The 13,312-nt window shown below is 48.9% G+C and overlaps 1 protein-coding gene across 1 annotated transcript in view; it reads left to right on the top strand.

The window, feature by feature from the left end:
- Positions 1-853: 853 nt before the first annotated feature.
- The window catches only part of plcb3 (phospholipase C, beta 3 (phosphatidylinositol-specific)), a 107,674-nt gene continuing 95,215 nt past the window's right edge, over positions 854-13,312 (top strand). The window contains exon 1 of the mRNA XM_056300152.1: positions 854-1,019. Coding sequence (XP_056156127.1) covers positions 921-1,019 — 99 coding nt within the window. The 5' untranslated portion in view covers positions 854-920. The remainder of the gene's footprint in view (positions 1,020-13,312) is intronic.

Here is a 13,312-nt window from a genome sequence, read left to right as displayed (position 1 = left end):
TCTCTCGTTCTCCCTGTCTCTGTCTCTGTCTCTCTGTCTCTCTCTCTCTCTCTCTCTCTCTCTCTCTCTCTCATTCACTCATATCTGTCCTTCTGTCCCGGTCTCTCCCTCCTCGGCGATCGACCCCTTTTCTTTGAAAACATGTAGGGAGGAGAGGAGACCAGAGAGACGCGTCGCTGGCGAAAAAAAAAAAGAGCGAGAGAGAGAGAGAGAGAGAGAGAGAGAGAGAGAGGAAGCAGAGAAAGTTGGTGAAGTAGCGCGCGCGCGCGCGAGAGAGAGAGAGAGCGCGAGAGGTAGAGCGAGCGAGCGAGCGCGAGAGAGAGAGGCACGGGAAGAAAAGATATCAGGGGCAACCCAAACTGAGAGATGGGAGGAAGGAAGGAAGCGATCACTCACGAGTCTCCGGCGGAAGATTAAAGGACCCATAAATAAATTAATAAATGAATATTTTAATTACAAGGACGGGCCAAGACACGGCGGCGGCAGCGTACGTGCGAGTGCGCGCGTGTGTGTGTGTGTGTGTTTGTGTGTGTGCGGAAAGACGAGTCTCGTCTTCTCTCTTGACTTGCACATCGGATTACTTTTCGTGTTGGACTCCCTCGGCGGCGGGTTGTCGGCGGTGTTTACTGACTTCTGGAGAGCGAAACTGCTAAAAGAAGAAGAAGAAGAAGGAGGAGGAGGAGGAGGAGAAGAAGAAAACACCGGTAAAGACTCAGTCAAAGCGTCTTCCCGGGAAAGGATAAGTTCGAGCTCGAAGCGGGGGGGTGGGTGGAGGTGGCGGAGAGAGAAGAACGCTCACCAACTTAAAAGTCGCGGAGGAGGAAGAGAACCGAGGGGGGGGGGGGGAGTCCGCACGGAGGACCGCCGCTCGTCCGCAGCCCGGGGTTTAGGCGTTGGCACACGGGTGAGAGTCCCTCGCCATGGCCGGGGCCAAGCCGGGCGTGCACGCCCTTCAGCTCAAACCCGTGTCCGTGCACGACATGCTGAAGAAGGGGAGCAAGTTCATCAAATGGGACGAGGTGAGAGGTCGCGGGCTACACTGCTGAACGTGTGTGTGTGTGTGTGTGTGTGTGTGTGTGTGTGTGTTTAGAAACGTGTCGGGGTCCCGGCGACGTAACGCAGCGTCACCCCGCACCCGTGGAGAGGTGGTCGTCATAGGGGGCAACATGGCAAATGACGGGCTCGTGGAGCCCTCATTGATATACTGGAATGGCGCGTGCGTGCGTGCGTGCGCGCGCGCGCAGAATATGATAGCCTTGTAAAACAGCGTAGTAGTTTCCCTCTATACTTGCTGGGCACGGCTGTGGGTGTTGTGTCGAATTCCTGTCAAGCCAGTTTTTCTTCAGGCTCGAATCCAGACCGCTTACCTAAGCTGTATTTATTTATTTGTTTATTGTGCCCGTTCGCCTCTCTGTGCTCTTCGTCCTCTCTGTGCTCTTCGTCTTCTCTGCTTTCCCCCCCGGCGGAATATACAAGGTAGCACCTGTTGGCGTGAGAGTGAATGTCTTCTTCTACGTTTAAAAGAGGGGACGTAGATAGACGAGATCAGTCACAAGCGATGTTTTTCAGTCCCACATGACTCCTTGACATAGGGTTTTGATTGTCTTCTGCGTGTATCAGTGCGACATCTTGTCTGTCTGAGCATGTCTGCATTGCAGAGCCAAGCCAGCAGAAATCTGCTTTGTCCTTTATTTGTTTATTTGTTTATTTTACTTTTCTCATGCTGGCTATTCTTCCGTGTATTTTCTGCAGCACACCTGGCAACCCTGACCTGCGTGCGGCCTTTCGTGGGTCGTGGGCCATTAATGATTGTTTGTGTGTGTGCGCGCACGCTGGTTTGATGGTACGGAGCGCACGTTGGGACATTCTGCAAGCGTCTATTATCGAGAGAGACTCATCAATGATTGACTGAGCTGTTGACTGACATGGCCTCTAAATGTGACTTATCTAAACCCCTGTCGTGGATGTGCAACAGACGCACATGTAATCTCTCAGTCTCTCTCTGTCTCTCTCTGTCTCTCTCTGTCTCACTCTGTCTCACTCTGTCTCTCTGTGTCTCTCTCTGTCTCACTCTCTGTGTCTCTCTCTGTCTCACTCTCTGTCTCACTCTGTCTCTCCTCTGCCTCTTTCAGTCTCTCCTCTGTCTCTGTCTCACTCTGTCTCACTCTGTCTCTCTCTCTCTGTCTCTCTCTGTCTCTCTGTCTCTCTCTGTCTCTCTCTGTCTCTCTCTGTCTCTCCCCTGTCTCACTCTGTCTCACTCTCTGTCTCGCTCTGTCTCTCCTCTGCCTCTTTCAGTCTCTCCTCTGTCTCTCTGTCTCACTCTGTCTCTCTCTGTCTCTCCTCTGTCTCACTCTGTCTCTCTCTGTCTCTCCTCTGTCTCTCTCTGTCTCTCCTCTGTCTTGCTCTGTCTCTCCTCTGCCTCTCTCTCTGTCTCTATCTCTGTGTCTCTGTCTCGCTCTCTCCTCTGTCTCTCTGTCTCTCTCTGTCTGTCTTCTGTCTCGCTCTGTCTCTATCTCTGTCTCTCCTCTGTCTCTCTGTTTCACTCTGTCTCTGTTTCCTTCTGTCTCTCTCTCTGTCTCTCCTCTGTCTCTATCTCTGTATCTCTGTCTCTCTGTTTCACTCTCTCTGTTTCCTTCTGTCTCTCCTCTGTCTCTATCTCTGTATCTCTGTCTTGCTCTGTCTCTCTCTCTGTCTCGCTCTGTCTCTATCTCTGTCTCTCCTCTGTCTCTGTCTCTCTCTCTGTCTCGCTCTGTCTCTATCTCTGTCTCTCGCTCTGTCTCTCTGTCTCTATCTCTGTCTCTCCTCTGTCTCTGTCTCTGTCTCTCTCTCTGTCTCTGTTTCTCTCTGTCTCTCTCTCTGTCTCTCCTCTGTCTCTCTGTCTCGCTCTGTCTCTCTATCTCTGTCTCTCTCTGTCTCGCTCTGTCTCTCTATCTCTGTCTCTCCTCTGTCTCGCTCTGTCTCGCTCTGTCTCTCTATCTCTGTCTCTCCTCTGTCTCGCTCCGTCTCTCTATCTCTGTCTCTCTATCTCTGTCTCTCCTCTGTCTCGCTCCGTCTCTCTATCTCTGTCTCTCTATCTCTGTCTCTCCTCTGTCTCTCTGTCTCACTCTGTCTATCTCTGTCTCTCTGTCTCTGTCTCTCCTCTGTCTCTCTGTCTATCTCTGTCTATCTCTGTCTCTCTGTCTCTGTCTCTCACTGTCTCATACTTCCATTAAACTCTCGGGCGGAAGCACACCTTTTTAGGTATAGTTGTTGACATTGGTGCGCGTCCACGTGTACGCACGCTCTCTGGCCAGGACCACGAAGGGAAGGAGGGGTCAGGCGACGGCATGTGATTGTCTGAAAGTAAACACATTTGGCAGCGTGGGCCACTCGGATGGCAGCGATCACGTCATCTGCGCATGCGCACGGCAGCCGTCCTGAGCGGGGCTCTGGCACGCAAGCCCTGAGAAGCGTGACGTTCTGATTTCCCTCCCGTCTCTCACTCACAACACGGATGCACATTCCTTCTGTCTGTCTTCCACTCGCTCTCTCAAAGGGAATTCCCAGGAAATTGTTATGGTAGCGATTATCTGTGTGAATAGTCAAAGAACATCGATTCTCTCTCTCTCTCTCTCTCTCTCTCTCTCTCTCTCTCTCTCTCTCTCTTCCCCGCTCGCTCATTTCCTCTCATGCCTGTGTGCTTTGTGTTGCAATGGGAGCAACAAATGAGTGGATGATGATGATGTATGAGGGATGGTGAGAGGAAGATCATAAGAAAACGCAGGAATAGAGGAAAAGGAGTGTAGGAGGGAGGAGACTGCGAGGAGCGAGAGGGAGCGAGAGGGAGGAAGAGAGCACGGAATGAAAACAAGAGAGACTTTCGCATCAAAATTCCAAGAGGATGCGGAGGATTAGTCTAAATCAAAGTGGGGAACAACTTGAGAAGTTTGATTTATGTTAACGTCAGGCCACACACACATACATATATACACACACGCACGCACACACACACACATACATGCGCACGCACACACACACACATACATGCGCGAAGGGCCCGAGGGAGGTTCATTTTGTTTACATCAAACCCCTAATTCTAATTCCCATCCCTCTCTCGCTCCCCATCTCCCATTTCTTCCTTTCTTTCACCCTACTCTCCGCAACTTTTGGTTGCATCGCCTCAGGCATTTGTTATGTAGTTGCTGCTGGCTTCCCTCTCTCTCTCTCCCTCTCTCCCTCTCTCTCCCTCTCTCTCTCTCTCTCTCTCTCTCTCTCTCTCTCTCTCTCTCTCTCTCTCTCTCTCCCTGTGATTTTTGGGAGTTTTGTTCTCACAGCACAACCTCTGACCCTCTCTATAACTTGGGGAATTCTATGCCATTATGCACTGGGGCCTATCTAATGTCACTTTTACAAAAGTGTGCATGGTAACACACACACACACACACACACACACACACACACACACACACACACACACACACACACACACAATGACATATTCAGGAGGAGGACTCAATGCACTGCAAATCGACCCTTTCTTCTGTGTGTGTGTGTGTGTGTGTGTGTGTGTGTGTGTGTGTGTGTTTGTGAGAATGTGTGTGTGTTTGCCTGTTTGGTTGTTTTACTGTGGGCGTGCGTGTATGTTTCACGTTGAACGACTTCCTGTTCGAGCCTGTTGTGAGCCCCAGAGCCCAAACCATTTTCCCTCTCTCCCCGCAACAACAACCCCACCCCACAACCCCCGCCGCCCCTCCCTTCATCTCCCCATCCTTCCCCCTCCCCCCCCGCCCCGCCGCCCCGCCCGGCCCATGTCTCAATTTAATTTAGATGAATTCCGACTCCGATTCAGTTAAAATTCCTCACCAAATGACCGGTCTGGGAGCGGCACAGGCAGACAGTCTGTCCGCGATGCTGTGGGTCAGTTAACTGGTGTGTGTGTGTTTGTGTTTTGCACCGAGTTCTGGTGTGCAGTTAACACAACTCAACTGGTCTCTCCGACTTTATTCATGTATGCAAATCCAATGCAGTGCGCTGTGCTTTGCATGAGGAAAACAAAACGACAAGTACTAGCGTGAGTTGAATAGAGTTGTGTATGGATTATGAAAGCGCTAATGTGATGCAGGGTGGCTAGGAGCCCGGCTCAGGGAAAGGGCCACGTAGATCTTATTGCATGTATTCATGCACTGGTATAAGAGTGTTGTTTGAAAGGGCAGCGATGGGGCAGAAGACAAAGCCCGAAACCGCTCTGGACGGTATCTGCTTATAAACGCCTCGGCTGGGCTTCATTTTGAAGCTGTATCGCCTTCCCCTTGCAAGATGTCCGCGTCAGTGTCCCTCTTGTAGCGCTCACGTCCTTATGAAACATGGTATACGCTCGGGAAACCTCAGTTATGTTGCGGTTATAGAAGAAAGGAAAAAAGAAAAGAAAACGAGGTTGGAAGCCGTGCAGGACAGCCGGTTTACAACAGGCAGCAGATTCGGAAAAGGCGGTGACTTGCAACGGGTGTCGCTCCTTTTAAATGATGCAAAGCAGGTCGCGTTATCCGAACACGGCCTGACGGCAGAACCGGGACCCGCGTGCTCCCCAACCCCGGGTATCCTGACCGCTCATTTACTTCATTTTTTTGAGCACATTGTTTCACGGTTCAGCTCGTTGCAGATGCGACCTGAGAAGCCCAGAGAGCAGGCGGGTGCCAGGTTGAAAGTGGCTTATTACCGTGGATATGATAATTGGCTGTTGTGAGGAAATCTTTTCATTGCAGTTGATGGTGTTTGGCAGCGCTCGTTTGATGGACTGTCTGTTAGAGGATTTGGAGGACATTACCGCGGCATCAGTTGTGTTATGTTGTGCCTTGGAGTTAATTTGGTTTTGGAGAGGGGCCTGCCAGAAGACCACTGTAGGGTCTGTGGGGGATCAGGACGTCAATATGTATGTAGGGGATGGAGGAGATCTGCTCACACAGTCCCTCGCCATTTCACTCCAAATACAAAGTCGCCTACTTCAATAGACCCTTCAATAACCCGTCTAAACTGAACTTTCTGTCGGCGTCCGGGTGGCGTGGCGGTCTATTCTGTTGCCTACCAACACAGGGATCGGCGGTTCGAATCCCCGTGTTACCTCTGGCTTAGTCGGGCGTCCCTACAGACTCAATTGTCCGTGTCTGCGGGTGGGAAGCCGGATGTGGGTATGTGTCCTGGTTGCTGCACTAGTGCCTCCTCTGGTGGGACAGGGCACCTGTTTGGGGTGGGGGGGCTGGGGGGAATAGCGTGATCCTCTCACGCGCTACGTCCCCCTGGTGAAACTCCTCACTGTCGGGTGAAAAGAAGCGGCTGGCGACTCCACATGTATCAGAGGAGGCACGTGGTGGTCTGCAGCCCCAGCCCGGATCAGCAGAGGGGGTGGAGCAGCGGCCGGGACGGCTCGGAAGAGAGGGGGTAATTGGCCGGGGGCAACTGGGGAGAAAAAGATTTTTTTTTAAAAAAGAAATCTTTTCATTGGAGTTGATGGTGTATGGCAGCGCTCGTGTGGTGGACTGTCGTTACAGGGTTTGGAGGACATTATCGTGGCGTCAGTAATTATGTTGTGCCTTGGAGTTAATTTGGTTTTGGAGAGAGCCTGCCAGATGACCACCGTAGGGATCAGGATGCCAGTATGTATGTAGAGGATGGAGGAGCTCTGCTCACTCAGTCCTCACCATTGCACGCCAAATACACAGTCGGCTACTTCAACAGACGGTTCCATAACCCGCCTAAAATGAACTTTTTGTTTTTGTTTTTTCCTGCACAAGAATGTGTCTTCTAAAAACTTCCTTGAGGTCTTTTTTGTGTGTTTCCTGTGTTGAGTCATCAGCGTTAAGATAAAGGGAAAATGCAGTGTTGAAATGTCCCTTTACCTTCCCTTTGCCAGAAATGAAACTGAAATCTAATGGCTCGCCCCTGTGTACTCAAGCAGTTCAGCTAAATGGTGACAGGACACTTTGTGTGTTTACTGTGGTGGGAGTGGTTCATGTCAGAGTTCAACGGCTCTTGAGTTTCTGCCCCTCAGGTGGTGGTTTCTTTCCAACGCAGGCACGCTGTCTCGACTGCGTTGACGCCTTTCTGAAATCCGATCGCCGTCCGTGCAAACCAGACTACCGCTCGAGGTGGACTGGCAGATCCGATCCCCGTGTGTCTGCACCTTTTGTTAACATGTTTTCCCCCGATCCGGATAAAGATCGTGCGATAACACCGCCGCCCCGAACGACCCATAGGGCCGTTCAATCACGTCTTCGGAGACGTTTCTGATGGACAGATGTGTGGTGACGCAGCAGAAATGCACACAACGAGTGAATGGACGGACGAGTGAATGATTAAGCTAACCGTGTCAAGGAAGGCATGTCCCAAAACAATGAGTCACCTGACAAAAGTGCGGTGCACAAAATGCAGCCGTGTGTCATCTGATGTCGTACGGATCACTTGTTTACAGGTTTACAGTAGCTCGGGAGGCGACCCCGGAAATATAGTCCAGTTAAATCCCCCTTCCAATAACCATTTCTGCTGCCTTTATGTATTTATTTTTGCTGCCTGCTCAGACTTGTTGAGCAGCTCCTCCGTCTCCTCTTTTACTTTCAGCTCGGCTGCCACCAGATCCTAGCAAACGATAACTTTTGCAGTGCCAAAGATGATGTGTTTCGGTGCCACGACAGCGGCAAAAAAGGTCGAGATTCCCTGCTCGCCTTAAAATAAGAAGGTGATGTTTTGCAGTGCATCCCGGAGGGCAGTTGGCAGATGTGCATCGCCAGCCCGTGCAGACACACTATGTGCCACTACTGACGTGGTGTGTTGGAAGTTTCTCATATGAGAAGTTTAGATATTTTTTTTTCCCACTTAAAATTCGTCTGTCAACATTTCAAAATCTTTTCACAAAGCGGTTCTGTTTCGTAAATCAGTCGTGCTAAAAATAGTTTTTGTAACAATTTGGGTCAGTTTTCTCAAGATGTGCACAGCTTGGTCTCAAATAGAACACTCGCAGAAGCGGTGTAGAGTGAAACCCAGGAAACATTCTTGGTTTGCGCAAGCTAAAACACAAAAGTTACCACATGACAAAGAGAGATTTCTTTTTGGGGGGTGGATGTGGGTTGATATACTTTAATGATTCCCGTAGGGAAATTACGCTCTGCATTTAATCCGTCCTAGCTGTGTAGCTAGCAGCGGTGGGCAGCCGCCGTGCAGCGCCCGGGGACCAAGTCCAGTTCTTTTCCCATCACCTCGGTCAGGGGCATAGACAGGAGCACTACCCCTAACATGCATGTCTTTTTGATGGTGGGGGAAATCGGAGCACCTGGAGAAACCCCACCACAGACACGGGGAGATCATACAAACTCCACACCAGAAGACGACCTGGGATGACCCCCCAAGGTTGGTAACCACTGCACCACCGTGCCGCAATTTGTGCAGCACTTCCCAAATCAAAATGACAAAGTCCCCTGATAGCCGAGGTGAAATGAAACGATTGGAGTAGATTAATGAGATGGATGAAATCAATGAGGAATATGGACAGATAGAAGAGAGACAGCGAGGGAGGGTGAGAGAGAAGGAGCGAGACGGAGGGAGGGAGAAGGAAACATGGGGGTGCAATTTGACGCCACCGTGAGAAACGCTGCCCAACATACTGACGAAAGGGTGAGAAACGAGGGAGAGAGAGAGAGGGATGAGAGCCGCCGCTGGATGTCCAGCAATATCTCACCACCAAGTGAAGCACCGTAGTCTGTCAATAGGTTCATCAAATCTGTCTCTTTTGTTTTCTTCTTCTACCAATCGTCAGTCTTATCCGTTCGGCTTTTATCTCATTTTTGCACTTCTCATTCGGGCACCATCACTCGAAGGTCAAATGAATCTGTGCCTCTTGTTGCGTTGGTGCTGTGGCTCTTACCTTTGCAGCCCTTACAACTGCATGCTAGTGAAATTAGCTCTGAAGCAATTTAAACTCACATTCAAACTCAAAGTCACTGTGGAGAGAGAGAGAGGAAGAGAGAGACGAAGAGCAAGAGAGTGTGTACCAAGAAAGATGATGAGGGAGGACAATAGAAGGAGAAACGATGATGAGAGGAAACATATTCATTGGTACAGATGAATAACATTTACAGCGAGACTCCCAGTGGTGACGATTTAGAAAAGTCCTGTAAAAAGAGGTCTGTCAATGTAACTGTTAATATATCCCATTAAACACCAAACTTTACATTATAGTTGAACACAAAGTTTCCCGGTTATTCCTGGTGCTGCTGCTAAGACGCTTGGTAAGGTAACCTTGCTAAGGTGACTGCCACAACCGCCGATGCTAGCAACACACTTGGCCTTGATAAAGATGCCCCCAGAACCCTCTCCATGAGTCAGCTGGTAACTGAACTGCAGAGAGGACAAGCTTTCCTTCGGGAAGACATGTCCACACTAATGCAGAATTCAGTCAAACCCTTGCAGATCCCTGTGGATGCACACCATGAGACGGTGGATAACTTTGAGAGCCGTCTCACGGCTGTGGAGTCTTTTGCTGGTGAAAACTTCCAGTGCATAACAACCACCGAAACAACAGTTAAATTACTGCAGGCCCAAAACAAGTTATTTCAAGGCCACCTTGGCGATCTTGAAAACAGCTCCCGTAGAATTGATCTCCTTATAATAAACGTTCCAGATTCAAGACCCAACTCCAGACAGGTCTTCATCTAATTCTCTGGTATTACCCGAGTCAACTAATGTTCTTGGCACATATAAAACCAGTTGAACTTACTTGACCCTTGGAGAGCTAAATTCCCCTAAAAAAAAAGCCTTTTGCCTTTTTTACCATACTTCCACCATTTCTATTCCAGGATGGATTTCTTTTTTTGCATTTTGCCCCCTGTACCCGGCCAATTACCCCACTCTTCCGAGCCGTCTCGGTCACTGCTCCACCCCCTCTGCCTATCCGGGGAGGGCTGCAGACTACCACATGCCTCCTCCCATACATGTGGCGTTGCCAGCTGTGTCTTTTCACCTGACAGTGAGGAGTTTCACCAGGGGGACGTGGCACGTGGGAGGATCACACTATTCCCCCCCAGTTCCCCCCCCCCCCGAACAGGCGCCCCGACTTACCAGAGGAGGCACTAGTGCAGCGATCAGGACACATACCCACATCCAGCCTCCCACCCACAGACACGGCCAATTGTGTCCGTAGGGACGCCGACCAAGCCAAAGGTAAGATGGGGATTCGAAATGAAGATCCCCGTGTTGGTAGGCAACGGAATAGACCGCTACGCTACCCGGACGCCCCTCAGGATAGATTTCTTACTTTTGGATCTGTCTGTTGTCAGGTGTAAATTCTTAAGTATGACAGTGTTGTAATCTCTGGTCACGCCCCCACATGGGTTGACATTGGCTTTCCTAGTCATGTCCCCCCCCTTCAGACAAGCTCCTCTCAAAGAATTCCTTGATGCACAGGTTTCTTTTTTCTTTGATACGAACGATTCCCTGGAGAGCTCTAGCCGCACTTTATGGGAAACAGTTGAGGCTTATATGCATGGACAAGCTATAGCATATGTTTCCTCACTATATAAGACAGAAAAACCCGAGTTAGCTGCAATAACTAATGACATGTTTAGAGTTTACAATCTATATGTATCAACCCCTACCCCAGCCCTTTAAGAAGAACACCTACAACTTCAGTCCAAATTTGATTTAATATCCACGACCAAGACACTAAAGAATGTTTTTTGAGATGGGGGATAAGGCAGGGAGGCTACTGGGGCACCAGGCCTGTGCCACAACTCAGTCCTGACTGATCCCTACGATCAAATCCACGACTGACGATGTTGTTTGAAATTCTAAAGAGATTAACAGGGCATTTTATTCTTTTTATTCTGAACTTTATACCTCGCAGCACTCCCCAGACGTATGGGACCGGAGGTAACCCTTTCGACAAATTACCCTCCCCAAAATAAATGATGATTTGGGCAAGGGGTCAGCCGATCCAATTGCAACCACAGAGGTACAGGAAGCAATCAAGTCGCAACAGAACGGTAAAACTCCGGGCCTGGATAGAGCCTCTGACCTCTCCCCTCTTTAAATAATCACCTATTTCTGCCCTCTTGCACCGATTCAACCTTTCGGTTTTGGTTTAACAGAGGGATAACTGCATTAAAGGATCTTTACGACCATGGGACGTTTATGTCCTTTGCAGAGCTTTCAAAGAAGTTCAGAATCAGAACCCCGAATTCCCTAGTTGTCCCCCTGGAAACTGTTATCAACTCTTTATTGGCTCTCAACCCTGAGCAAAAAAGAAAAAGTCTGACTTCTAGCATTTACTGTCTCATTAATTCTACCATTGAACACCCAACAATCGGTCTTAAGGACTCTCAGGAGTTGGGCACCATTCTACCTGATGATCAATGGCAGCGTATTTTATGATTAGTCCACTTTTCATCCATCTGTGCACGGCCTCCTACAGTGTAAGATTGTGCACAAGGTCCACTGTACTAATTTGAGGTTATCCCGATTTATCCCAATATAGCCAACTCATGTAATAGTTGCAAGCAATCTTTGGCTGATGACTCCCACATGTTCTGGTCCTTCCCTAGGCTTTGCACGTTTTGGTCCGAAATCTTCAGAACTCTTAACCCAGCGTATAACGCTACCATTATCCCCGACCCTGTCTTGGCCTTGCTCGGGCGTCCCTCGGCAGCCTAACACCTCTAAAGTCATGCAGCATGTTCTTGCCATTACCACCTTACTGGCCAGGTGACTCATTCTCCTTAAACGGAAACACGTTCAACCTCCAACTCACAATGGGTGGGTGAAGGAGTCGTTACCGAGAAGCTTAGATTTTCCCTTAAGGGCTCCCTAGAGTCTTCTGAAAGGACTTGGAGACCTTCGATAAACCATATTGAATCGCAGACATCTTTGCCTGGTTGTGACGACTGAGCATCCCCGTTTTTTTCTCTTTTCTTTCCTGTCATGTTTGGTATTTTAATAGTTTATTCTTTTATTCATAAATGTGCATTTTTTTCAATGCTGTCATTAGTTTGGCCATAACTGTTGCCGTTATTCTAACCTTTTGCACTTGTTGTCCCTCTGCTGAGGGTGGGACGATGGAAAAAAATGGAAGACTTCTTTTTCTTTTGCACTGTGGTTTGTTTGTCTTGTGATGTTCTTCCAATAAAGAAAGTTATAAAAAAAATTACAGTGAGAGCCATGAGGACAGATGCAGACAGATAGATGGAGAGAGAGAGAGAGAAAATGTCAGATGGAGATAAAATCACGCAGACTTAATGACCGAGAAATTGATAAATGGAATTGCAGAAATTTAGAAATGGAGAGATTAAGTGAGTGAGACAGACACTCAAAGATAATGTGTGTGTGGTAGAGAGAGAGGGGGAGAGGGAGAGAGAGAGGGAGCGGGGGAGAGGTCGAAGGTCAACCACAGTCACATGTTGGGTGTGGGATTGACATCTTGACATCCGGCTTTCTGCTCCTCCTCTCCTCCTCCTTCCTCTCCTCCGCTCTTGGCACCTCCATCCCATTCTCAGTTTATGCTTTACATTTTTTCCTCCATCCATTGCACGTCTATCATATTTTATGCACTATATATGTAGATGTATACAAAATCCTTCTGGTCCTTTTTTCCACGTCTTTCTTTGTGTTGTATCTCTTTTATTTTCTCATTTGTCCTCTATCAGCTGTCTTTGCAGTCTTGTTTTTTGTATCCTCTCTCTCTCTCTCTCTCTCTCTCTCTCTCTCTCAATTCAATTCCATATGTGCTTTATTGGCATGACGTACATTTGTGTACATATTGCCAAAGCATGTAAAACAACAACAACACAATACAACAATGATTATAATAATAACAACAACAGCAATGATTATAATAATAAACAACAACAGTAGCAATAGGTGCCGTCACCCACTGTCTCTCAGGTTGTGGCAAGATAATATAAATCTTGCTGCAATGCTCGCCGCTGGCCCCCCTCCCAGGACCCACCGGCAGCTTACCTGCGTCGTCCATTTCCTGCTACTCTGGAGTCACATGTTCCAGTTCCTGGACAAAAGTCCGGCGCTGTTTTTCAAATCTGTCACATTTAAGGAGGAAGTGCCCCTCTGTCTCCACCTCATCCATCATGCACTGACCACGTGATTGTTGCTCTTTTGGCAACCAGGTCTTTTTGTGTCTCCCCTTTTCAATGGCGAGACTGTGGTCACCGAGCCTGTATTTGGTGAGGATCTGTCGCTGCTTCCTGTCTCTGACAGTTAAGAGGTATTCTTCCAGATCATGGTTTGTTTTTAGGGCCCGATAGACTTCTAGTTTGTTCTGAGTTTTGATTTCAGCGTT

The sequence above is a fragment of the Lampris incognitus genome, chromosome 20 (assembly GCF_029633865.1).
Source record: "Lampris incognitus isolate fLamInc1 chromosome 20, fLamInc1.hap2, whole genome shotgun sequence".
Lineage (NCBI taxonomy): Eukaryota > Metazoa > Chordata > Actinopteri > Lampriformes > Lampridae > Lampris > Lampris incognitus.
Note: the sequence above shows the minus strand (reverse complement) of the source record. Positions and strands in the feature narration are given on the sequence as shown.